This window comes from Muscardinus avellanarius, assembly GCF_963383645.1.
Source record: "Muscardinus avellanarius genome assembly, chromosome: 19".
NCBI classification, from domain to species: domain Eukaryota; kingdom Metazoa; phylum Chordata; class Mammalia; order Rodentia; family Gliridae; genus Muscardinus; species Muscardinus avellanarius.
This window is the reverse complement of record NC_137805.1, coordinates 32,458,303-32,480,443: the sequence shown is the minus strand read 5'-3', so window position 1 is coordinate 32,480,443 and position 22,141 is coordinate 32,458,303. Positions and strand designations below refer to the sequence as shown.

Here is a 22,141-nt window from a genome sequence, read left to right as displayed (position 1 = left end):
AGACTAAGTGATAGTTCCTGCCAAGTTCAGCATTTGTTTTGTTGAGGGGCCCGGGGGTGCTGGGGGTAGGGAAATGTGGGGCTGCTTTTACAAGCTGAGCGCGTGAGGAATCCTCTTTGTCCTGTTAAGTGAGACCACCGGTTGGACTGGTGGTGGGGAGAGTCCTCCTGCTGCTCTGGGGTTCTGACAGCCACCTGTGCCGAGTCAGAGCACTGGCGCGCACGGGCTCGCTGGGGTGCGCTGCCCTGCGGCTTCCAAATCGCCACTTCCCGACCACGAAGCGCACAGCTGCTGTGGTGACTTACCCGGGTTACCCTGGGGGTCGCTGCATTGCAGTCATGAGTTAGCCATCTTTTCTCCTTTAAAAAGTCCTCTAAACTCAAGGCATCTCCTTCCCCAAAGGCTGGTAATATCTTAAAAAAAAAAACAGCAAATAATACCTCCCACAAATGGGCATTTTACAAAACGTTAAAGGTTCCTGCATACCAACTGTTGGTTTTTTAAACACTGTAGGACAATACTTAATTACAACTATGTCTTTAAAATTGGGACATACATCAGCTTTTTAGTGCCTTAAAAAGCATCCGTTCTGAGACGGGTAACAGCAACGCTGGGCAAAAGGGTATTTGGGCAGGAACAGAAATGTCCACGACTGCAAGGGGTTTTCTTTCACACTGGCCACAGAGCGTTTATTGACACCATCACTCGTGAAAACTGGTATTTCCTATTAGTCAGACACCCTTAAAAGTTCCCTTGTTGGTTACATGTAAATAGTCACATATGTACAGTGAAGGCAGCCAGGGTCGCCGTGCTGGGTAAACGTCGCCGTTTTGTGCTACTCACTGCAACCCTGCGCCTTCCCAGCGTCTGTGAGCGGCCCGGCCCGGCTTCTTAGTCCTTCTTTGTGACAAACCAAACGAAGTTTAAAATAGGGCTCTTGACTCCTACGACTGAAAAAAAACTTCCAGTGGCTTTGAGCCCCGAGGGAAATTTCCACGAAAATCTCTTGTTTCTTTTTGCCTTGTGAGCCTCAGAGAGGGTCAGCGGTGGCTTTTTAATATGAAAAAATGTGTTTTGTGCAGCTGGTGAGGTACAGTCCGAAGCAAAGCAGGGCCATGGACGTCCTAAAGTTGTCCACTCCCAGGTTACCCTCCGGGGTGCGCTGCCCCTGGCCCCGGGCTCTCGGCGCAGGTCGGCTGGGAATCGCGCAGGTCGGCTGGGAATCGCGGCTCGGCGTGGCCTGTGCAGTCAGGCGCGGCCTGTGTTTGGAGGTCCGTCTCTGCTGCTGCTTAGCCTTCCCAGCCTTCCCAGAGCTGGCCCCTGCAGAACAAAGCAGACTCCTCAGTCTCTGCCATGCTGCTTAGGGTTCCCGAATCTGCCCTGCGGCTTTAAGGACGCTTGACTCCAGGGATGTGGCTGCTGGAAATGAGGGTTTCTGGATCTCTCCCCTGGAAATCATCTGTAGCCACTCCCTGATAGACTTGGTGGCTGGCAAAGACAGCATATAAAGGTCTGCTAAAATGGCGGCCAAGGGGAACCTGAGATGTAGGTTCGGGGAGGCCCAGTAAGTGTCTAGCTGGCCCGTTCTTATCCTGTTAAAACTATGTGCATGGAAAACAAGGAGCAAAACGGTTGGACGAGGCATCTAACCAAGATGGGTTTGCCTGGAGAGTAACGAGGCTGGATTAGTTGCTAGTGTTAGGAATGGGCTTTCAGGCAGGCGTGGTGGCGCACGCTTGTAATCCCAGCTCTTGGGAGGATGAGACATGAGGATTGCACAGGTTCTCAGCCCCAGGTACTTAATGAGGCTCTCAGCAACTTAATATGACCCTGTTTCCAAATAAAGTATAACACTGATCTGGGAGTATAATCTGGAGATAGAAAAGCCCCTGGGTTTCACCCCTAGTACCACCAAAAAAAAAATAAAACCCACAAAAAGGAGGGGAGGGGAGGAGAGGGTTCAGAGCTGGTTGCGGTGGTGCACGCTTGTAATCCCAGTACTCAGGAGGCTGAGATAAGAGGATCTCAAGTTTGCAGCCAGCCTCAGCCACTTAGACCCTCTGCAACTTTAAAGTAAAGAATAATAATAATAAAAAAAGCTGGGGGTGTAGCTCAGAGGTACAGTGCTCCTGGGTCCAATTGCCAGTTCACCCCCTCAAAAGGTTTTCATATCTGTATTTCTTATTTTCTCAATTAGATCTGGCAAGCTGCACCCTATTTTTTCTGTGTGTGGTACTGGGGATTGAACCCAGTGTGTTCTACTACTGAGCTATACCCCCAGCTCTATTTATTTTTAAATGGCTAAATTACTGTGTACTGGTCTCAAACTTGTGATTCTCCTGCCTTCGCCTCCTAAATACTGAGGTTACAGGCTTGTGCCACTGTACCCAGCTTGTGCCCCCTTCCGCATAGGACAAACTAGCTTCTCCCTTTAGACTTGAGGTGACCTGTCCAGGTTGCCACCGTCCCCAGGGGGCCTCTGCCAACTTCTGTTGGTGCTGGAGTGGCCACTCCATGGAGCTGGAGACCGTTCTGGGAGGCCACCCTACCGCTGACGGTGTGCACTGCATGGTGTCTGCAGCCACAGCCTTCAAGACGCCCAGCGAGGGGTTTCTCAACCCTAAATCGTAGCTCAAGTTGACTAGGCCCAGGCCATCAAGGTGTTATCTAAAACATGAAATGTATTCACGTTATCTCACAGGGAAGACAACGTTTCTGCTTCCCCTATGGGGAAAACGGCGAGGGTAAAGAAGGCACACGGCATGCACACAGGACAGCTTGGGAAAGGAAGCAGGTCAGAAGCGGGGCTCTAGCATAGCTGCTCCTTAACTCACAGTGATTTGGAAGAAGGTCTCTTCATTCCTGGCCATTTTCGACGCTGAAACTGCCTATGTTTTCAGGTGTCAAAAGGAGAACGAGGGTTAAACCATCACCAAGAAAGAAAGTCACCCCCAAAGACCTATACAAAGGAGGCAGCGCCCGGCACTGGTGGGTGACCCAGGCCCCCAGCAGCCCGAGAAAGGGCGGTTTCTCAGCGTTAACAGGTGCAAGACTAGAAGGGTCGTGATGAACTATAAAATAATACCTGTACTGTTCGTAGCTCCCTCCGTCTTTAAGTCCTAGGAAGGAAATAACAAAAGAGCAGCACGTAGTTTAGCAAGACAGCTCAAGCAACGACAAGCAACCTTCATAAAGTGTCTTCTAAGAGGAGCCGGCCCAGGAGGCCCTTGGGCTCCCTCGCACAGTCCCAGGATGCGACTGCGCGCCCAGAGGGAGAGGACCGGGTTCCGGGTGAGCCTTCCCCATCCTAGTAGCCTGGTAGGTGGCCTGCTGTCTGGTGTCACTGCCTCCCTGCCGCTGGCCTTGGTTGTCGTGGAGAGAGGACACAGGCATGGCTAGCTTGTGTAAGAGGACGGGCACCCCAGGGCGCCAGGTAGGGCAGGTGGCAGGAGATCCTGTGCCGGGCTCCTGGGAAGGCCTCCCGAGGATGTGGCCACGTGATGGAGTAAGCAGGCACAGGTGAGGTCAGCGGCTGGGCTCACTCTACCGTCCACAAAGTAACAAAGTGGCCGGCCTCTGAGGATTGCCGGGAGAATGACCTGGTCGTGCGTATATGGCGCGGCACGGCGCCTCGCCGCTAGTGCTCTACACGTTAACACCTGGCTGGCAGAGCGGGCCGTGTAGGCGCCGCGTCTAAGCACCTCTGTTCTGCCCTCTTGAGCACCACGGCTGGCCGCAGCCTCTGGCTTCTGCCTTGCAGCCGCTTACCACCCAGGGCCTTCACAGGCTTCAGAGGTGTGTAGACTTGTGTTTTGCTCTGACCAGTAAGTAAACAAGCAGCCTTCTTTTGGGGGGTGGGTAGTAATGGAGATTGAACCCAGGAGTGCGCTGCATCCGAGCTACACCCCCAGCCCTATTTCATTCATACCGAACCAGGGTCTCACTAAGTTGCAGAGCCTGGCTGGAAACCCAGGGTCCTCCTGTCTATCTCCCAAGTACCGGGATAACAAGCGTGTACCACGCCCGCCTTCAACAGAGGTCTTCTTTTGACTTTTTCCATATTAAAATATCTAGTCAGAGCCGGGCGTGGTGGCGCACGCTTGTAATCCCAGCACTGGGGAGGCTGAGATGGGAGGATTGCGGTTCACGGACAGCCTCAGCTACTTAGGCCCTCTGCAACGCAGTGAGACCCTGTTTTAAAATAAAGAATAAGCCGGGTGTGGTGGTGCACGCTTGTAATCCCCACGCTTGGGAGGCAGAGACAGGAGGATTGCGCTGGTTCGAAGCCAGCCTTTCTGACTTAAGAGATCCTGTTTCCAAATTTAAAAACAAATATATATGTATGTAGCCGGGCATGGTGGCGCACGCTTGTAATCCCTGCACTTGGTAGGCAGAGACAGGAGGATCGCACAGGTTTGAAGCCAGCAGCGTGCGCTGGCTTAAGAGACCCTGTTTCCAAAATAAAAATGTAAAAAATAGGTCTGGGAGTGTAGCCCGGAGGTAGAAGGGCTTCCAGGGACCCCAGTACCACCAAAAAACAAACAAACAAAAAAAAAAACCCCAAATATATAAAATAGGTCTGGGAGTGTAGCCCAGAGGTTGAAGGGTTTCCAGGAACCCTACTACCACAAAATAAATAAATAAAATAAAAAATAGGGCTGGGGGTATAGCTCGGAGGTAGAATTCTCCTTATTCCACCCCCAGGACCACACACGTGCACACACACACACACAAGTCTAGTTGGCACCCTAAACTTGAGAATGGCTGATTGCCCTGTTGCCCCCACGAGCCTGGGCATCTTCTATGACTTGGTTTTCTGTTACCTTCAGCTTCCATCACCGAGTTCTTTGGGTATCAGGACCACCTTCCCCAACAGTCTCTCTGTGCACTTAGCAGTCTGTGTCCTTTTTAAATGTGGACTGCTGCAGTGCCCGGCTCAAAGCCCTCCACTGGGCTCCCAACACCTACGGTACAAGCTACACCTCCTGCCTCTGAAAGCCTTCGATGCCGCCCGCTGCCCCCACTCTCCTCTTGGCCGACCGTGTCCCGCTCTGGGGGTCAGCTCACCCGAGCCCTCCTTCGCGTCACGCTGTCCCCCTTGTGGCCCAGTGTGCCACGACCCCTGCTTCCCCCTCTCCCCTCAAGCCGGACTCCCCGGGAGGCCAACGGTACCACCAAGGTTGGCGTTCCAGGAACCGCGCGGTCTCACGCCTAAGTTCTCCGTGAGTGTTTGACGCGTGAACGAATGAACGAAGAGGGAAATGAAATGCACAAGTGCTGAAACAGGTGGCCAGAAGACAGCTGTGCCTGCCCTGGGCAGAGCTGTCTATAACCTTCCAGACATCTGTCTTGGGTACACCCCCTCCCCACCCCAGTCCCGGAGGCGGACGGCCTCAGCCCCTTTCTTGTTGTTGCCGGCTCTCTGCGGCCCCAGCCGGTGCCTACCCACCCAGGTCCAAGTTCCGGGTCCGGGGGTTGCACTGCTTGGAGCCCTTGCAGTTCCGCAGCTCCATGAGCTGCACGTGCAGCTGGTTGAGGACGGCCCTGTCCAGCGTGTTTACCGCGTTCATCAGCTGGCGGGATAAAGGAAGGCGTCACCGAGGTGAGCCCCGAGGCTCGTCATCTGTGGTCCCCAGATAGGCCTGGAGCCGGCGGCCGCGGCCTGCCCACGTGGCTCCGCGAGAGTCCTCGTAAGGTTCTGTGAGGCCGCCTTGGGGTTGACATGGGGCTAGGCTAGAGGGAGAGACTGCCCTGTGTCACGGAGGGAGGATGGCGGGGACACACTGGACGCCGGAGCCCCCAGTTCTCAGTGGCTTCGGAGCTCATTCTGCCTGTCTCAGGGACTCAGTGGGGCTTGATTTGTATGTTTATTATTTCTGGTACTGGGACCTGAACCCAGGGACTTGCTACCTCTGTGCTACACCCTTAGCCCGATTTTATTTATCTATCTACCTATTAATTTTGTGGTACTGGGGATGGACCCCAGGGGGCCTTCTACCTCTGAGATATTACCCCTTCCCCCGTAGTACTATCTTTTTATTTGTTGTGGTACTGGGGATGGAACCCAGGGGCATTCGACCTCTGAGCTACACTCCAGCCCTACTTTTTATTCTTTACTTTGAAGCAGGGTCTCACTAAGTCGAGGCCGGCCTCACTAGGTAGCTGAGGCTGGCCACAAACCCGTGATCCCCCAGTCTCAGCCTGCCAAGTTCCGGGATTACACATGCGCGCCGCTTCGCCTCACGCCCGGCTGGGACCTGGCTACCGGCCATCACGTCTCGCAGGGCCCTAGGCCTAACTGGCTGGTGCACCCCCCGCCCCCCATCTCGGCCGGTGTTGTCTGTACCTGGTAGGGATCTGTATTGAGGTCAAAGTACTCTAGGAAGCCCGTGGCAAATTCACAGAAGAGGAAGTTGTGGGTCTCGTTGATGGTCCTCAGGCACCAGTACGTGTTATTGTTGGCGCTGGTGCAGGCGCAGAAGGGCCCCACTGTCGAGGGAGGGAGAAGAGAGCGTGTCCTGGGCCGCCCGGGGGCAGCCTGAGCTCCGCAGGTGCGCGCGCGTGCCCCACGTCCTGCCCCGCTCACGCGTCCAGAGCGGCGCCGTCTGCCAGTGCTGGTTGTCGTGGGTGAAGCAGGTGAGGCCGGGCATGCTGCACGTGTCGTTGTTTTGCAGCCGCTTGAGCAGCTTACGAAGTTTCTTCTTGCGCTTCTGCTCCCGCAGCAGCCACACCTTGTCCTTCTCCTGCAGGCCCTTCCTGGGGGCAGGCGGGGGGCCACACACACCTTGGCCTCTGAGGGGCCGAGGGAGCCCCGCTCCTCCTGCCCGCTGCCCCCTCGGGGTGGGCGGCCCTTACCTGAGCGGGTGCAGGCTGGAGCCCTTGTGCTGGAGGCGGCCCTTGTACTGGTAACTGGGAAGAAGCCGGGGCTCAGAAGCTGCGTTCCTGGGCCCCCTGCGTCGCCGATGCCCCCGTCTTGGCCCCGGGATGGTGGCAGGGAGGATACTACGCCATCCCCAGGACAGCAGGCCCCTGCCTGGCTGGCTCTTGTCTGGAGGCCCGGGGTAGGACGGTACAGCCATGCTGTCCTGTGGCGTAGCCACCGGCCCCGTGTGGCTCCTTCAGTTTAAGGAGGTGGAATGAAAAGGGCCCACGGCCCCGAAGCACTCAGGAGTGACCTGGGGCTGTGGATACCGCCCTGGACGGCGCGGAGGCCGCTGCCTGCCCTGGGGGCTCTGTGGGTCATGGCTGCCCCAGGGGGCCCAGTCCCCGGCAGCCGTCCACGAGGCAAGAACACCCTGCATAACTCAGGGCCCAGCCTGGCCCAGTTGCCTGGCAAACGAGGTGTGGATTCTTAAACACAGAAGGGTCAGCAGCGCGAGGGGCTGCCGTGGCCGGGGCGGCCGAGGCCTCTGCCTCACCTGACTTTGTGGCAGTCACACTCCTCTGGCCGCTTTTTCTTCAGGTGGCCCCGGACTTCCCGCAGGTTCTTGATTTTATTTTGCAGGGTTTCAATCTGAGGGAGGGAGGGCGCGGGAGAGGAGGCCTGGCGGAAGTCAGGCCCGCTGGCGGCCGCAGACCACCACGTTGCCCACACTACATGGGTGTGTCAGTGTTTGTGGGTGCCGGGGTGGCGTGTGGCTCCCCTGGCTGGGTGACCCCTTCCCCTCTGAGTCGCTCAGGGCTGGAACAGCTGCCCCCAGACCGTTCCGCCCCCGGAACCGCCCACCCACCTCGTGGTCAATGTGCAGCTTGTGGTCCTTCCAGGCCTGCAGGGACTTGTACAGGTCCAGGTCGCACTGCACCGTGTCATTCTCTAGGATGTAGCACCTGTCGAGAGACGGGGTTGCCTGTGGCTCCAGGGTGGCCGGGTCCCCTGTCCACCTGCCCCCCCTCTTACCGGTGAGTCACTTTAATGGGGTTGGGGGCCGCGTAGTCCGGCAGGCCGCCGGTGCCACTGAAGCCCCCACTGTCCTTGTCGTCCTGGTCCTCCGGGACCCCCGGCCAGTGCCGCTTGGTGAGGTTGCGGGGCTGGGGCGCCACGTCCAGGCCTACGTGGTACACCTCGCCGTCCACCTCTACGGCCACGGAGCGGATGGAGCGATTACGGCCATAGTTGACCTTGTACTCTGTGGGCGTCGACGGGGGAGAGTTAGGGGGACCGGGAGAGGCAGCGGGTCCTTCATCAAGGCGAGCTAGCTTTCCCAGACCTTAGCAGGAAATGAGATCTACCCGTCTGGGAGCAGGTCCTCATCCCCGGGAGAGGACCCTGAAGAAGCCACATTGGAGAGACCCAAGACCCAGAGCTGAGAAGCATCCGGCCTGAGAAAACTTCAAGGGAGCCACGCACGGACAGACACGCACACCAGGGACCGTCCCTCTGTGCCGAGGGGAATTCAGCTAAAGAAGAGCGCCTGTGATCCTAGTACTTGAGAGGTTGAGACAGGAGGGTCGCCGGTTCAAGGCCAGCCTCAGCAACTTAGGAAGACCCTATTTCAAACTAAAAATAAAAACAGAGCTAGGGGTAGAGCTCAAGGTAGAAAGCCCTGGGTTCGATCCTTAGTACTACCGCCCTCCCCTAGGGGGGAAAAAAACCAGAAGTGAGCTGGGCGTGTTGGCGCACACACTTATAATCCCAGTACTCGGGAGGCTGAGACAGGAGGATCTGTTTCACAGTCAGCCTCAGCTACTTAGGCCCTCTGCAACTTAGTGAGACCCTATTTCCAAATAATGAATAAAATATCAGGCTGGGTATAGCTCAGAGGTAGAATGCCCCTGGGTTCCATCCCCAACGCCACACACACACACACACACACACACACACACACTCGGAGTGAAATCACTAGTCGATGACAGCCCTTGGGTCAGGAGGCCAGAGAGATGGACAACATGGGAGATGGCCCAGCCCTGAAGGGGCACATGGAGCCAGCTGCCCGGGGGTTAGCTGGATGTACGGCGCCCCCAGGGCCAGCCCGGGACACTCACTCTTCTTGAAGAACTTCCTCCGGCGTCCAGGCAGGCCCGGCTTGTCCCCGCCGCCGTCACAGACACAGGCCTCTCCGCCCTGGCCGAAGGCCCTGGGCACGAGGTTGGAGAGGGCTCTGCCGCCCGGCCGCACAGGGCCCTTGCACTGGTGCAGCTTCAGCTTCCCCGTCGCATCCTCCACGCACTGCCACTTCTGCAGGACACGGCGGGCTCAGGGCCAGGGCCAGCGCCTGCCCCTTGGCTACCCGGCTGCTGCGCCCCCGGCAAGATGGCTCCACCCTGGCGTAGCTGCTTGTCTGCTCCTGAAACCCTGCTGCTGGGTAGCTAGAGGACGTATTAACAGGGCAAGCGGCATCATGGCACTGTTACTTAAAACCCTCACAAAGCTCCTGCTGGGTGGGTGGGGTGCGTGTGTGTGTGTGTGTGGTGTTCTGGGGTTTAATCCAGGGCATTCTACTTCGGAGCTACACCCAGCCTGATATTTTATTATTATTTTTTAATTAATTAGGGTTTTTTTTGGTGGTACTGGGGTTCCTGGAAGCCCTTCTACCTCCAGGCTACACTCCCAAACCTATTTTTACATTTTTATTTGGAAACAGGGTCTCCTAAGCCAGCGCACGCGGCTGGCTTCGAACCTGCGCGATCCTCCCGTCTCTGCCTCCCAAGCGCGGGGATTACAAGCATGTGCCACCACTTCAAGACAGGCACAGAGAGAGAGAGGGAGAGGGACTTGCTGTAGGTCACAGAGCTGAAGGAGCTGCAGCTGCAAGGGGGTGGCACCTGGCTCCGAGTCCTCCCTGGTTTGATCATGCTCATGGCTTCCTGCCGGCCCGCCCCATCCTAGGCCCTTGGTTCTCGGCTTTCCTCCTAAGCCCCCTCCTCTCTAGTCCACCCTGGCCTCAGAAAACACTCCTTCAAGCTGGGTGTGGTGGGGCGGGACTGTAATCACAGTACATGGGAGCCTGAGACTGGAGGATCCCAGGTTCAAGGACAGCCTCAGCAAATAGTGAGACTGTTTAAAAAAAAACAGGGCCACGTGTGTGGCTTGGAGGTTGACAACGCTGGGCTCAAATTTCAGTAACACACACACACACACACACACACACACACACACAAGCACCTCGATCCCCAGTAAACACACACACACACACACACACACACACGCACTCACGCACGCGCGCGCGCATGCAGCCTAGTTGAGGCTTCCTAACCATCAGTCCGTTTCTGCTACTTCTGAACACTCCCTGTATTACAACCCTCCTTAATGGTCCTCTTGTAGTCAATTCAGTTTTTTTTTTTCCGGTACTGGGGGTGGAACCCAGGGGCATTCAGCCCTATTTTTTAATCTTTATTTGGTTCTCACTGAGTTGCAGAGGGCCTCACTAAGTAGCTGAAGCTGGCCGCGAACCCTGATCCTCCTGTCTCGGCCTCCCAATGCCCACCAGGCCCGGCTTCAATTCACTCTTTGGAAAGTCCCAGGCCCGGCTGCTCACCTGGCCCAGCTGCTCGCACGCCGTCTGGTACGCGGCGCGCTGACACAGGTCCTTCACGCGCTGGTACTTGGGCAGGAAGTTCTCCTCCTGGGCGTCCACCTTGCCGCTGTCTCTCTTGTGGAGCAGTTTGCTGTGGGGCGGGGGGCGGCTCAGTGCAGCCCCCCCTCGGCGGGGGGTTTGTGCCTGCCTGAAGGGCAGCCCCGCTCCACCCTGGCTACCCTCGCCACAGACGATGCAGCCAGCCATCTGACCAGACCTCCTCATTTCTAAGACAAACTGGAATTTTAAAGGAACTCCCCAAATGGCATGCATTGGCAATAAATTAAATAACGAAGGCACTGTACAGGCAAAACATATCCGAGGGGCCACGTGGACTCCAGACGCAATTCTGCATCCGCCCCAGCAACAGGGTGTCTGGGGGTTTGGACCAGCCTGCGACTGACCGCTGGAGGGTCCAGAGCAGACAGTTCTCCCTCCTGCCCTGGACCAGCGGTCTTTAATGCCCACGTGTGGGTGCCACAGGAACTTAGGGGCGTGCACAGGCCCCCCCAGGCCCAGCACTTACCCTCTCTCCACCAGGAAGGAGTCTCGCCAGACCCTTGTCTTCTTTTTCAAGTGAAACCTGCAAGACAAGCGGCTTCCAGCCTCTCCCTGGGGCCTCCCAGTCCCCGTTCCCCTGGGGTAGGCGTGGTGGAGGCCTGAGCTGGCCATCCCCACAGAAGGACGCTGGAAAAGCCCAGCCCCTCCTCGGGACAGGGCTGCTGCTTTTCCCAGACCCGGGTCTGAAGGCAGGCCCGGTCAAGGTTGCACCCCATTGTGCGGGGGGCCTCTGAAAGGCACCTGAATTATGCTGTGTTTGGGGATTTTTTTTCTTTGGCTTCGTTTGAGTTTAATTTGTGTTTACTGACATGTGTATTCCAACGAACGCCACGCTATATTTTCTGTTTCCTATCTGGGACACTGAGGCTAAGAGAGAACGTGTCCACCCTGCACCCTGACCTCCCCAGATGTCTAGGCTCCCAAGCTCAGCAACCCTGTGCCCCGGGCCTGCCCACCTGTACATGCTTACACCTCACCCGGCCTCATATAGGAAGGGGGCTGGGTGGAACAGGGCAGCCAGATGTGGACGGACAATGCCTCTCAGGGCTGGGCCGCTGGACCCCCCTGGGAGGCCACAGAGGAAGGGCTCAGCCAAGCCCCAGGTTGAAAGAATCCCTCAGGCCCGTAACCCAGCGCACAGTCCCAGCTCTGGCCACCAGATGGCGCTCCTGTCCTTCCCCAGCCAGCCAGGCTCACCCACCATCCCACCTACTCTGGAAGGGTCCTGGGCTCCAGACATAAGAGGGGATGCTGGGGTGGGGGAAGGCTCCATCCTCTCTCTTGGAAGGTCAGGGCAAGCATGAGGCCTTAGAACCTCAGCTCCTGATCCCCTGAGACACCTCAGGCCTGTGTGGCTGGACCCTGAGTCACACAGGCTGGGGGTCCAGCGTCCACCCCCGCCCTCCAGACCTGCCCTGCCGCCTCCTCACCGGTTCACAGGCCGCTCCGTGTCCAGAAGCTTGAGGATGGATTTCCCATCCATGTCTGCGGGGATATCCAGCCCGGCAATGTCCAGGATGGTGGGGGCCAGGTCGATGTTAAGGACGATATGGGGGTTCCTGGGGAGCCATAGGGCAGGGAGAGGGGGCCTCACCACCTGGACAGTGATGCCTGCCTCGCTCCAGAGAGGGGTGGGCAGCTGGAGGGTTGCCAGGACCGAGGCCTGCAGGGGGGACGCTGCAGCGGAGCCCCTGAACCCCACGGCTCCCCTGCAGCCGTTAGCCAGCCCACCCTTGGTTCACCCCTGGCCTTCTGTGCTTCCAGACACATTGGCCTGCCTCAGGAATGCCCTCCCTGCCACACCTTAAAAGCCACCCCAAGCTCTGGGCCTTCTGGACCCTCCCCTGCCTCCCAGGAGAACGCTGGCCTGGCCCCTGCTGGTGTTCCCTGGCCAGCCGGGCCGTGTCCACAGCCCTCCTCCTCTCGGTCCCTCTGCCCCAAGTGTCCTGCCTCCAGGGACCGCACCACAGCCTCTGGCCCTGCATGTCGGCTTAATTACAAGGAGGCCCGTGGCAGACCCCAAGTGGCCCCTGGGCGCACTTGAGCCCGGCTGGCCCTGGCCCTGCTGCTAGCCAGTGGACAGCGAGGGGGCCGCTCTTGGACTGTGCGGCGGGAGCCCACCCCGCCTGGCTGCAGCCTCACCCGTCTCTCCTTGGGCTGGTGTGAAGCCCGTGGCCCGGTGGCACCTGGCAGAGGGCCTGTGTGGCTGCTCCCGGACTTTGGGCCCACGGGCGTGCTCAGAAGCACAGGTGCTGCTTCCAAGTAGCTGTGGCGACGGCCTCGTCCTGCACCGGGATACCCAGTGCAAGTCCCTTCCTGAGGACCCTAGTGAGGCCTTAACTCCCCAAACGCCTCTCATTTCTCTGCCTCCTGTCTGGCTGGTGGTGCAGGCCCTGGGATTAGAACCCAGAGCTGCTGGATGACTAGTTACACCCTAGCCCTTTTCATTTTGAGACAGGGTTTCATGAAGTGCCCAGGCTTCAGCCTCCCAAGGACCGGGATGGCGGGCATGCACCACCCGCCGGGCCCTTTCACCTTATTTGCCATATCCGGTTGGCAATGGTTTCTTTGTAGCACTGGGGATTGAACCCAGGGGCGGTCTGCCTCTGAGCAACACCCCCAGCCCATTTTATTTTTTGTTTTTTTTTTTGCGGGTCTGAAGATGAAACCCAAAGGCATGTGACCTCTGAGCTACACCCCCTGCCCAATTTTTTTATTCTTTATTTTGAGACAGGGTCTCACTAAGTTACGGAGGGCTTCACTAAGTAGCTGAGGCTGTCCTTCGGTCTCAGCCTCCCAAATGCTGGGATTACAAGTGTGCGCCAACACGCCCGGCTCTTATTTTTTTATTTGAAATGGTCTTACATTGCTGAGTCTTGCTAAGTTGCTGAGGCTGTCCTCAAACTTGTGATCCTCCCGTCTCAGTCTCCCGAGCACTAAGGTTACAGGTGCGAGCCATTGTGCCCGGCGCCTTATCTATGTGCCTCATATGGTGAGAAGTTATTTCTGTTTGTAGTTGCAGGAGCCCTGGGCGACAGGTGTTTGTTTGTTTGTTTGTTTATTTATTTATTTTGGTGGTACTGGGGTTCCTGGAAGCCCTTCTATCTCCGGGCTACACTCCCAGACCTATTTTATATTTTTTACTGGGGTTCCTGGAAGCCCTTCTATCTCTGGGTTACACTCCCAGACCTATTTTATATTTTTTACTGGGGTTCCTGGAAGCCCTTCTATCTCCGGGCTACACTTCCAGACCTATTTTATATTTTTTATTTGGAAACAGGGTCTCTTAAGCCAGCGAGGCTGGCTCCGAACCAGCGCGATCCTCCTGTCTCCGCCTCCCAAGTGAGGGGATTACAAGCATGCGCCACCACGCCCGGCGTCCGGCAGGTGTTTTGATGACAGCACTCTTTCTCTTGTGCTTTGGGGGGGGGGTCTCTGAACCAGATCATGAACTTCAGTGTTGGCGCTTGTGGGGTTCCTAGTGGGTCAAATCCTCCCTGTTCACGGGGCCGGTTGGAGGTTTCCGAGGGGCACAGGGTACGAGATGTGTTCCCACAGTGGCCAGGGACAGAGACCGTCTGGTTTCCGATTCCAGATTCCCCTGCTCGCTGGGTGAATTCAGACAACTTAACCTCTCTGTGTCCTTAGGTACAAAACAAGGGTCCCCAGCCCACAGGCTTGTCATGAGGCTTAAATGAATCACATAGCTGTGCAGGGCTGAAGATTCCCACCTAAGCCCGAGCTGTTATCCTCCCATCCAGGACTACAGGGGGCACTGAGACCCAAGGACGGGCAGTGCTGCGATGAGGTTGACGCCTCTTGGCCGGAACGCACACAGCCGGGGCTCAGAATGTTCACCCCAAACTGGGAAATGCCACTCCGTCCTCGCCCTTCCAGGAGGAATTCTGCAGCTAGGTGGGTGCCCGGAAGTCAGAACAAGGGGGAACTTAGGAGCCATCCCCCTGCCTCTCGAGAGGCCCGTGCCCAGCGTCCAAGCTGCGACCAGAAAGCTGCTTCTCTGGTAACTAACTTCTCTCATGTCTCCCGCCCTGGTTTGCTGTCGGGGTGTGGCATCTCAAAGGTCAAGCCAGGGAGGAGGCCGGGGCCCACGTGGTCCTCCAGGAAGCACCTGAGGGGCATGGGTTCAGTCTGTGCGGCCACCAGGAGCTGGCTCAGCGGATCTGCCCGGCCCAGGTCCTGGGATTCTCCCCGACAGCCGCCAGAACAATGACCGCCCAGCCCAGAACGGAAATCAAAGCGCCCTGCCCAGGTCGGGGCAACTGGTCACACGCACGCCTGGCCCCTGCGATTTCCTGGCGCACAGCCCCGCCAGAAAATGTTTTCACAGGCGCTCCCAGTCCTGGCTTTTCCTTCCTCACCAGAGGGTATAAAATGCCAGGCGTGGCGGTGCACATTTGTAATCCCAGCATTCGGGAGGCTGAGACAGGAGGGTCAAGGTTCACGGACAGCCTCAGCTACTTAGTGAGGCCCTCGGCAACTTAGACCCTGTTTCAAAATAAAGAATAAAAATAGGGCAGGGGTGCGGCTCAGAGGTCGAATGCCCCTGGGTTCCATCTCCAGACTCACCCACACACAAAATGCACTGGGATCCGCCCAGTGACATCAGGACTGGGGCCACCTGCCAAAATCATGTGCCACTCAGGGGCGAGGTTCAGGCTGAGTCCGGAGGCTCGGGGGGCCCGGGGGAGCACTCACAGAGAGCCGGCCTCCACGTTGGGGCCCCTCACGTAGAACGGGACCCTGATGTCGAACTCGTACGGCATGGACTTGCCCTTCACCAGGCCGAACTGGCCGATGTGGTAGCCGTGGTCGGCGGTGTACACGATGTAGGTGTTGTCCAGCTCGCCCGTCTCCACCAGCATGTTGTAGATCTGCAACGAGGCCAGAGGTCAGGAGCGTGGGGGCCGTCGCGACAGGGTGGGGGCGAGGTGGGTGAGACCCCAGGCCCTGTCCCTCTCCGGCCTCAGGTCACCTCCCAGCGAGGCCTGGGGCCGTCCAACCATTCCATCCCTCTCTCTCCTCTGTGGACTCTGACACCTGCTCTGCAGGGGGCGCTCCGTCGGGGCAGGGCCTCTGTCCCGTGTACACTGACCCTCAATAAGTACTGTTAAAGCCGGGCGTGGGGGCGCACGCTTGTAATCCCAGCATTCGGGAGGCTGAGACAGGAGGATCACGGTTCGTGTACAGCCTCAGCTACTTAGCGAGGCCCTCTGCAACTCAGTGAGACCCTGTTTCAAAATAAAGAATAAAAAATAGGGCTGGGGGTGACATTCGAAGGTAGAATGACCCTGGGTTCCATCCCCAGTACCGCAAAAAAAAAAAAAAAAGTACCGTTAATGAACAGATATTAGTGCTGTCCAGCAGAACACTGAAGCTCAGCTGCCCAACATGAGGCCTTGAGCCAACCGGGCTACTGAGCACACGGTCTGTGGCCAGCATGAGTGAGGACTTCCTATCTTATTGTATCTATTATTATTATTATTATTATTATTATTAATTATTAGTGGTAATGGGGGTGGAAACCAGGGACTTTTCTACCTCTGGGCTATACTCCCAGACCTATTTTATACTTTATTTGAAAACAGGGTCTCACTAAGTTGCCGAGAGCCTCACTCAGTAGCTGAGGCTGGCTCTGAACCTGCGCGATCCTCCTGTCTCAGCCTCCCAAGCGTGGGGATTATAAGCGTGCGCCAGCATGCCTGGCTCATGGTATATGATTTAAACCTCATTATTATTATTATTATTTGTGGTGGTACTGGGATTCCTGGAAACCCTTCTACCTCCGGTCTACACTCCCAGACCTATTTTACATTTTTTTTTTTAAATTTGGAAACAGGGTCTCTTAAGCCAGCAAGGCTGGCTTCGAACCTGCGCGATCATTCCTGTCTCCACCTCCCAAGCGCGGGGATTACAAGCGTGCGCCACCACGCCCGGCTAAACCTCATAATTCTGTTAAAAAAAAAGCCAGCCAGGAGAGGCCGCCGCCCCGGGCAGCACCGGTCCCTGGTGTAGGCTCAGGAAGGCAGAGGGATCGCTCCACACGGCTCTGGAAGGTCTAGATACTTGGCATTCTGGCTGGACGGGAGGCTTCGAGTCCCCCTCCATCCAACCCGGGGCCTGGTGCGCGGGGCGGGGGAGGCGCCTACCGTGTCCATGGAGTCGTCCACCGACATGAGCGTCTGCAGGCGCTTCCGCTGCAGCATGTTGGTGAAGTCCATGTGGATCGGCTTCATGGGCCCCGTGTAACGCATGATCCAGTGCTTGTCCGGGTTGGGCGCGTAGTTGTAGCTCGGCGTTCTAGGGGCAAGCGCGCGTGGCGGTCAGGCCGCCGCAGCCCAGCAGCCTCCCCGTGCACCGGGCGGCCGGACGACAGCGCCGTGGACCGCGGGCCCCGGGCGGGAGGGGCTCTGCTAAACCCCATCGCCTGGACCGGAGCCATGACGGAGAAGACGTGGTCCCCTCTCACCCTCTTAGGTCCGTCTTGGCTCAGGCTGGTCTGTCTGACACCGTTCTGGAGTTCGAGAATCCCTCTCCCTCCTCGTTAACTTTTTTTTTTTTTTTTTTTGGCAGTATTGAGGATTGGACCCAGGGCAGCTCTACCACGGAGCTACCCCCTGAGCCTGCCCTTTGTATTTTTTTATTTTGAAATAAAAAGGGGCCCTGCTAAATTGTTGAAGCTAGCCTCAAATCTATCATTTTTCTGTCTTTGCCTGGGATTACAGGCGTGCAACACCCCTCTCTCCCTCTCCCTCTCCCTCTCTTTCTCTCTCTCTGGTATTAGGGATTGGACCCTGGGGTGTTCTACCTCTGAGCTACATCCCCAGCCCTCCCCTTTTAAATTTATTTTGAGATAGGGTATCTAAGTTGCTGAGGCCGTTCTTTCTGTGATCCTCCTGTTTCAGCCTCCCAAGTTCTGGGATTACAAGTGTGCACCACCATGCCTGGTTTGATTTTTTTTTTTTTTTTTTTGAAACAGGGCCTCGTTAGGTTGCTGAGTGAGGCTGGTCTTGAACCTGAGATCCTCCTGTCTCAGCCTCCTAAGTACTGAGATTACAAGTGTGCGCCACCATGCCCGGCTTACAGAATACCTTTGAATTGGCTTTTGTTTTATGTAAAAAAAAAAAAAAAAGAACACTGAGTTAAAAATCAAGTTAAAAGCCAGGCGTGGTAACAAAACAAACAAACAAAAAAACAAAACAAAAAAGTAAAAGCTAAGAGCATCACTTAGAGCTAGAAGGCCCCTGGGTTTGTTCCCAGTACCAAAAGAAAAAAAGAAAAAAAAAAAAAAGGTAAAAATACAGGCCAGGTGTCCTTTACTTACCAAAGGGGAGGCAGATGGGCCATCACTCTTACCCCCTATACTGCTACCTCGGGACGGGGACAAGGCCACCATCTTGGTCTTGGGGTAGGAAAAACGACATCACAGCCTCCAGCAGCCTGACCATCACAGAGGCGCTGCCACGTGAAGCCGCAGAGTCCCCAGCCTTTGCAGGCTGGTCCTCGGCCTCCTGCCGCTAAACCCTCCCTCTGCAGCTCCTTTGATGAGGACAGACGCGGCTCTCCCCTGCCTGGCCGGGCCTGACCCTTGTGTAGAACATCCCCGTGAACAAGGCCTCCTCCGCGCCCGGCCATTGAACGAGGAGAGCTCTGGTGTGGGGCAGCCATCCCGGGCCCAGGCTGCTGGTTTCTAGCAATCATTCCTAATGTAGCGGCATCTGGCCGGCGCGTCCCTGTGGGGCGGCGTGCGTGGGGCGGCAGGACCTATGGCCTGGACTCCGCAGCCTCCGGGAGGCTCTGAGGCCAGAGCTGTAGAGCCCCGGCGTGCCTGGGGCCGCGCTGGCTGCTCCCTCCGGCCGGCCGACTCCCCGGGGAAGGGCTATGGCCTCTGCCTCACCTCCCAAGCAGCTCAGGGATGCCTGGCTGTCGGAGAGGCTGGAGGACACCCCTCCTCTTCAGATACTGCTCTTTGGAAGGAGGCTCTGAGGGCGGGCGGGTGTGTGTGTGTGTGTGTGTGTGTTCCCGTCTGTGCTTGTATATTTGCCTGTGTGTGTGTGTGTGTGTGTGTGTGTGTGTGTGTGTGTGTGTACTTGAGTGAATGACTGTCTTGTGTCTGCAGCCGTGTGTCTCTGTGCTGGTGTGCCTGCATATGTATTTTTTTTTTTTTTTTTTTTTTTTGCCGTACTGGGGATGGAGCCCAGGGGCATTCTACCTCCAAGCTATACCCCCAGCCCTATTTTTTACCATTTATTTTGAAACAGGGTCTCACTGAGTTGCAAAGGGCCTATGTAGCTGAGACTGGCCGTGAACCGCGATCCTTCTGTTTCAGCCTCCTGAATGCTGGAATCACAAGTGTGGACCAACATGCTAGGCTCCTTTGAACCCACTCAAAGGAGATAGGGATTCTCTCTGCCCTAGTACTGGGGATGAAACCCAGGGGCATTCTAACTCAGAGCTACACCCCCAGCCCTATTTTTTAATTCTTTGTTTTGAAACAGGGTCTCACTAAGTTGCAGAGGGCCTCACTAAGTAGCTGAGCCTGGCTATGAAACTGCAACCCTCCTGTCTTGGCCTCCCAAGTTCTGGGATCACAAGGGTGCACCGCCACGCCCGGCTCACATTAATCTCTTTTTTTTTTTTTGGTGGTACTGGGGATGGAACCACCCAGGGGCCTTCTACCTCTGGGCTACACTCCCAGACCTATTTTATATTTTCATTTGGAAACAGGGTCTCTTAAGCCAGCAGAGGCTATCTTCGAACCTGCACGATCCTCCTGTCTCAGCCTCCCAAGCGCGGGGATTACAAGCATGCGCCACCACGCCCGGCCAACACATTAATCATTTTCAATGTCTGTAATTTTCATTATTATTATTATTTTTTGTAGTACTGAGGATGGAACCCAGAGGCTTTCTACCTCCGGGCTATACACCCAGACCTATTTTATATTTAATTTGGAAACAGGGTCTCACTAAGTTGCTGAGAGCCTCACTAAGTAGCTGAGGCTGGCTTCGAACCTGCGCAATCCTCCTGTCTCAGCCTCCCAAGTACTGAGATTACAAGCGTGCGCCACCACGCCCGGCTCTGTAATTTTCATTTCAAAGGGGCAGTGGCTGAGCAGGCAGTGTCACAGGAGCTCCCAGGCTAGTGCAGGGAGCCCTGGGCACCGGACTCCAGAGTCCACGGGAGCCACCAGCAGGTGGCGCTGGGGAGCCGGCCCGGGAAGGAGCCGGCCGGGGCGGGTGTGCGGAGCAGGCCTGCAGAGCTGCTGGCCGCGTTGTTGCTGGGAATGTGGTTCATCATCTTCCGTCAACTTCTCCTCCCTGAAGACCAGGGATCAGAGGTTAACGCACCATGTTACCCTCCCAGAGCCACTTTGGGCGCTGTCAAAAAGTAATCACAGCGCAGGGGTGGAGGAGGGCAGCGCATTCTAATTGTGATGAGAAATTAAGCACCCTGAATATGCAGGCAGACGCCAGACTGCCCGTCTTCGTGGCCCTGCAATGTCAAAGCAAGGACTGTCGGGTGTCGCTGCTAAGCGGGAGGTGGTCTGAGGCAGAGAAAAGCCAGAGAACTTTCCAGAAAGATGTACCAGCCAGCAGGATGGAGGAGGGCCGGGAGGGGCCGTTATCGGTTAACACATCTGCAAATGGGAACGGCAAGTGCGATCGGTGGCCATGGCGCCGCTTCTGAGGTTGAGTTGTCAGGGACGGCGGCTTCCATCTTGGCCTCTCTTTCTCTCCATAATGGTCTTCTTCTCTGGAAAACCAGCTTGCATAACCGTAGCCCCGATCATGACCTCGGGAGACCCTGGGCCAGAACTCCAAACAAGTGACTCCCGGGTTCCTGACACGGGCGCTTAAGATCCTCGGTGTTGGTCCTTTCATGCCACTGGATTTCCGAGTAATTCTTTATGTGGCCACAGAGTACCAGCCCAGCAAGGGTCACTGTGATCAGCAGGGGCCCCGGTGCACCGTGAGAAGGCTCAGCGGAGAGCCCGCCCCGCGCTCAAAGCTGGCAAAGATGGTCTTAAATACGGGAAATAAAATATGTCTCTAAAACTCTTGTGTTGCCGGGCGTGGTGGCACACGCTTGTAATCTCAGCGCTTGGGAGGCTGAGACAGGAGGATCACACAGGTTTGAAGCCAGCCTCAGCCACTGAGTGAGGCTCTCAGCAACTTAATGAGACCCTTTTTCCAAATAAAGTATAAAATAGGTCTGGGAGCATGGTCCGGAGGTCGAAAGCCCCTGAGTTCTACCCCCATTACCACCAAAAAAATAAAAAATAAAAAAAGCCTCCTGTGCTTGGGAGGCTGAGACAGGAGGATAGCAGGTTTGAGGTCAGCCTTAGCAACTCAGACCCTGTTTCAAAATAAAAATTTCAAAGGGAGAAAGGGCTGGGGTGGGGGCATAGCGCAGGGCTAGAATGCGCCTGGGCCCAATCCCTAGTACTCAAACAAACAACCAACCAAGAAAAGAAAAAGGAACTCTGTGTCTGCTCTGGTCTGCGGCCACCCTGGCTGGATCTGAATCCCAGCGTGCTCCAGGCCTTTAGGGAGAAGGCGCCCTTGGGTGCCCGGTCACCCTCCCGTCCCCGCTGATCCGCCCGCCTTCGCGTCGTGCTTACATGTGCTGGGATGCGTTGGGGAAGAGGTGTGAGTACTGGGGGGCCGAGTCCTCGGGGCCGTGGGGGGCTGCATGGCTGATGACCATCAGGACGGGCCGGTGCGGGTACATCTTCTTGGACGTGCGGAAGAAGCTGACGCTGTCGTTGGTGATGAGGTCTGTGAGGTAATCCTGGGGAGACAGGAGCAGGCTGAGGAGCGGCGCCAGGGCCTCGGCCTCGTGCCTGGGCGGGGGCCGACGCTCCGGGAGCAGGCGGTGGGTGGATGCTCAGCTCAACAGAGAAAAATAAGGCAGGGGCGAGGTTAGGGAGACGGGGAGGGATTTGCCAACCCTTCATCATAGGTATGAAAAAAAGAATATCTAACACTATTAGGTACCTATGATGTGCTAAGAACCAGTCCGTGTTTGCTGTATTTAATTTTGTTCATCTCATTTCATTTTGGGGGGTTTGTTTTTGTTTTGGGTGCTGGGGATTGACCTTTGAGCTATAGCTCAGCCCTTTTTTTTAATTTTTATTTTTGGTGGTATTGGGGTTCCTGGAAGCCCTTCTACCTCCGGGCTACACTCCTAGACCTATTTTTACATTTTTATTTGGAAACAGGGTCTCCTAAGCCAGCGCGCGCGGCTGGCTTCGAACCTGCGTGATCCTCCTGTCTCCGCCTCCCAAGCGCGGGGATTACAAGCGTGCGCCACCGTGCCCAGCTCAGCCCATTTTAAAAAAAAATTTAATTTAATTTTTTTATGGCACTGGGGATGGAAATCAGGGGCATTCTACCTCCGAGCTACACCCACAGCCCTATTTTTTATTCTCTATTTTGAAACGGTCTCATTGAGTTGCAGAGGGCCTCGCTAAGTAGCTGAGGCTGGCCGCGAACCTCAATCCTCCTGCCTCAGCCTCCCAAATGCTGGGATTACAAGCGTGCGCC

General features: G+C 56.3%; 1 protein-coding gene across 3 annotated transcripts in view; it reads right to left on the bottom strand.

Annotated features, from left to right (window-relative positions):
- Positions 1-1,289: 1,289 nt before the first annotated feature.
- SULF2 (sulfatase 2) overlaps positions 1,290-22,141 on the bottom strand; it is a gene marked incomplete at both ends in the record, with an annotated part of 71,454 nt that continues 50,602 nt past the window's right edge. Inside the window, 17 exons of one of the 3 annotated variants that reach the window (XM_080716098.1) lie at positions 1,290-1,320; positions 2,835-2,888; positions 3,086-3,119; positions 5,450-5,573; positions 6,347-6,489; positions 6,587-6,756; positions 6,856-6,909; positions 7,419-7,513; positions 7,731-7,827; positions 7,898-8,126; positions 8,983-9,175; positions 10,476-10,605; positions 11,041-11,097; positions 12,005-12,133; positions 15,291-15,466; positions 16,742-16,892; positions 21,217-21,386. In XM_080716098.1, coding sequence (XP_080572224.1) covers positions 1,290-1,320; positions 2,835-2,888; positions 3,086-3,119; positions 5,450-5,573; positions 6,347-6,489; positions 6,587-6,756; positions 6,856-6,909; positions 7,419-7,513; positions 7,731-7,827; positions 7,898-8,126; positions 8,983-9,175; positions 10,476-10,605; positions 11,041-11,097; positions 12,005-12,133; positions 15,291-15,466; positions 16,742-16,892; positions 21,217-21,386 — 2,037 coding nt within the window. The remainder of the gene's footprint in view (positions 1,321-2,834; positions 2,889-3,085; positions 3,120-5,449; positions 5,574-6,346; positions 6,490-6,586; positions 6,757-6,855; positions 6,910-7,418; positions 7,514-7,730; positions 7,828-7,897; positions 8,127-8,982; positions 9,176-10,475; positions 10,606-11,040; positions 11,098-12,004; positions 12,134-15,290; positions 15,467-16,741; positions 16,893-21,216; positions 21,387-22,141) is intronic. The other 2 variants (XM_080716099.1, XM_080716100.1) reach the window with 2 other exon arrangements.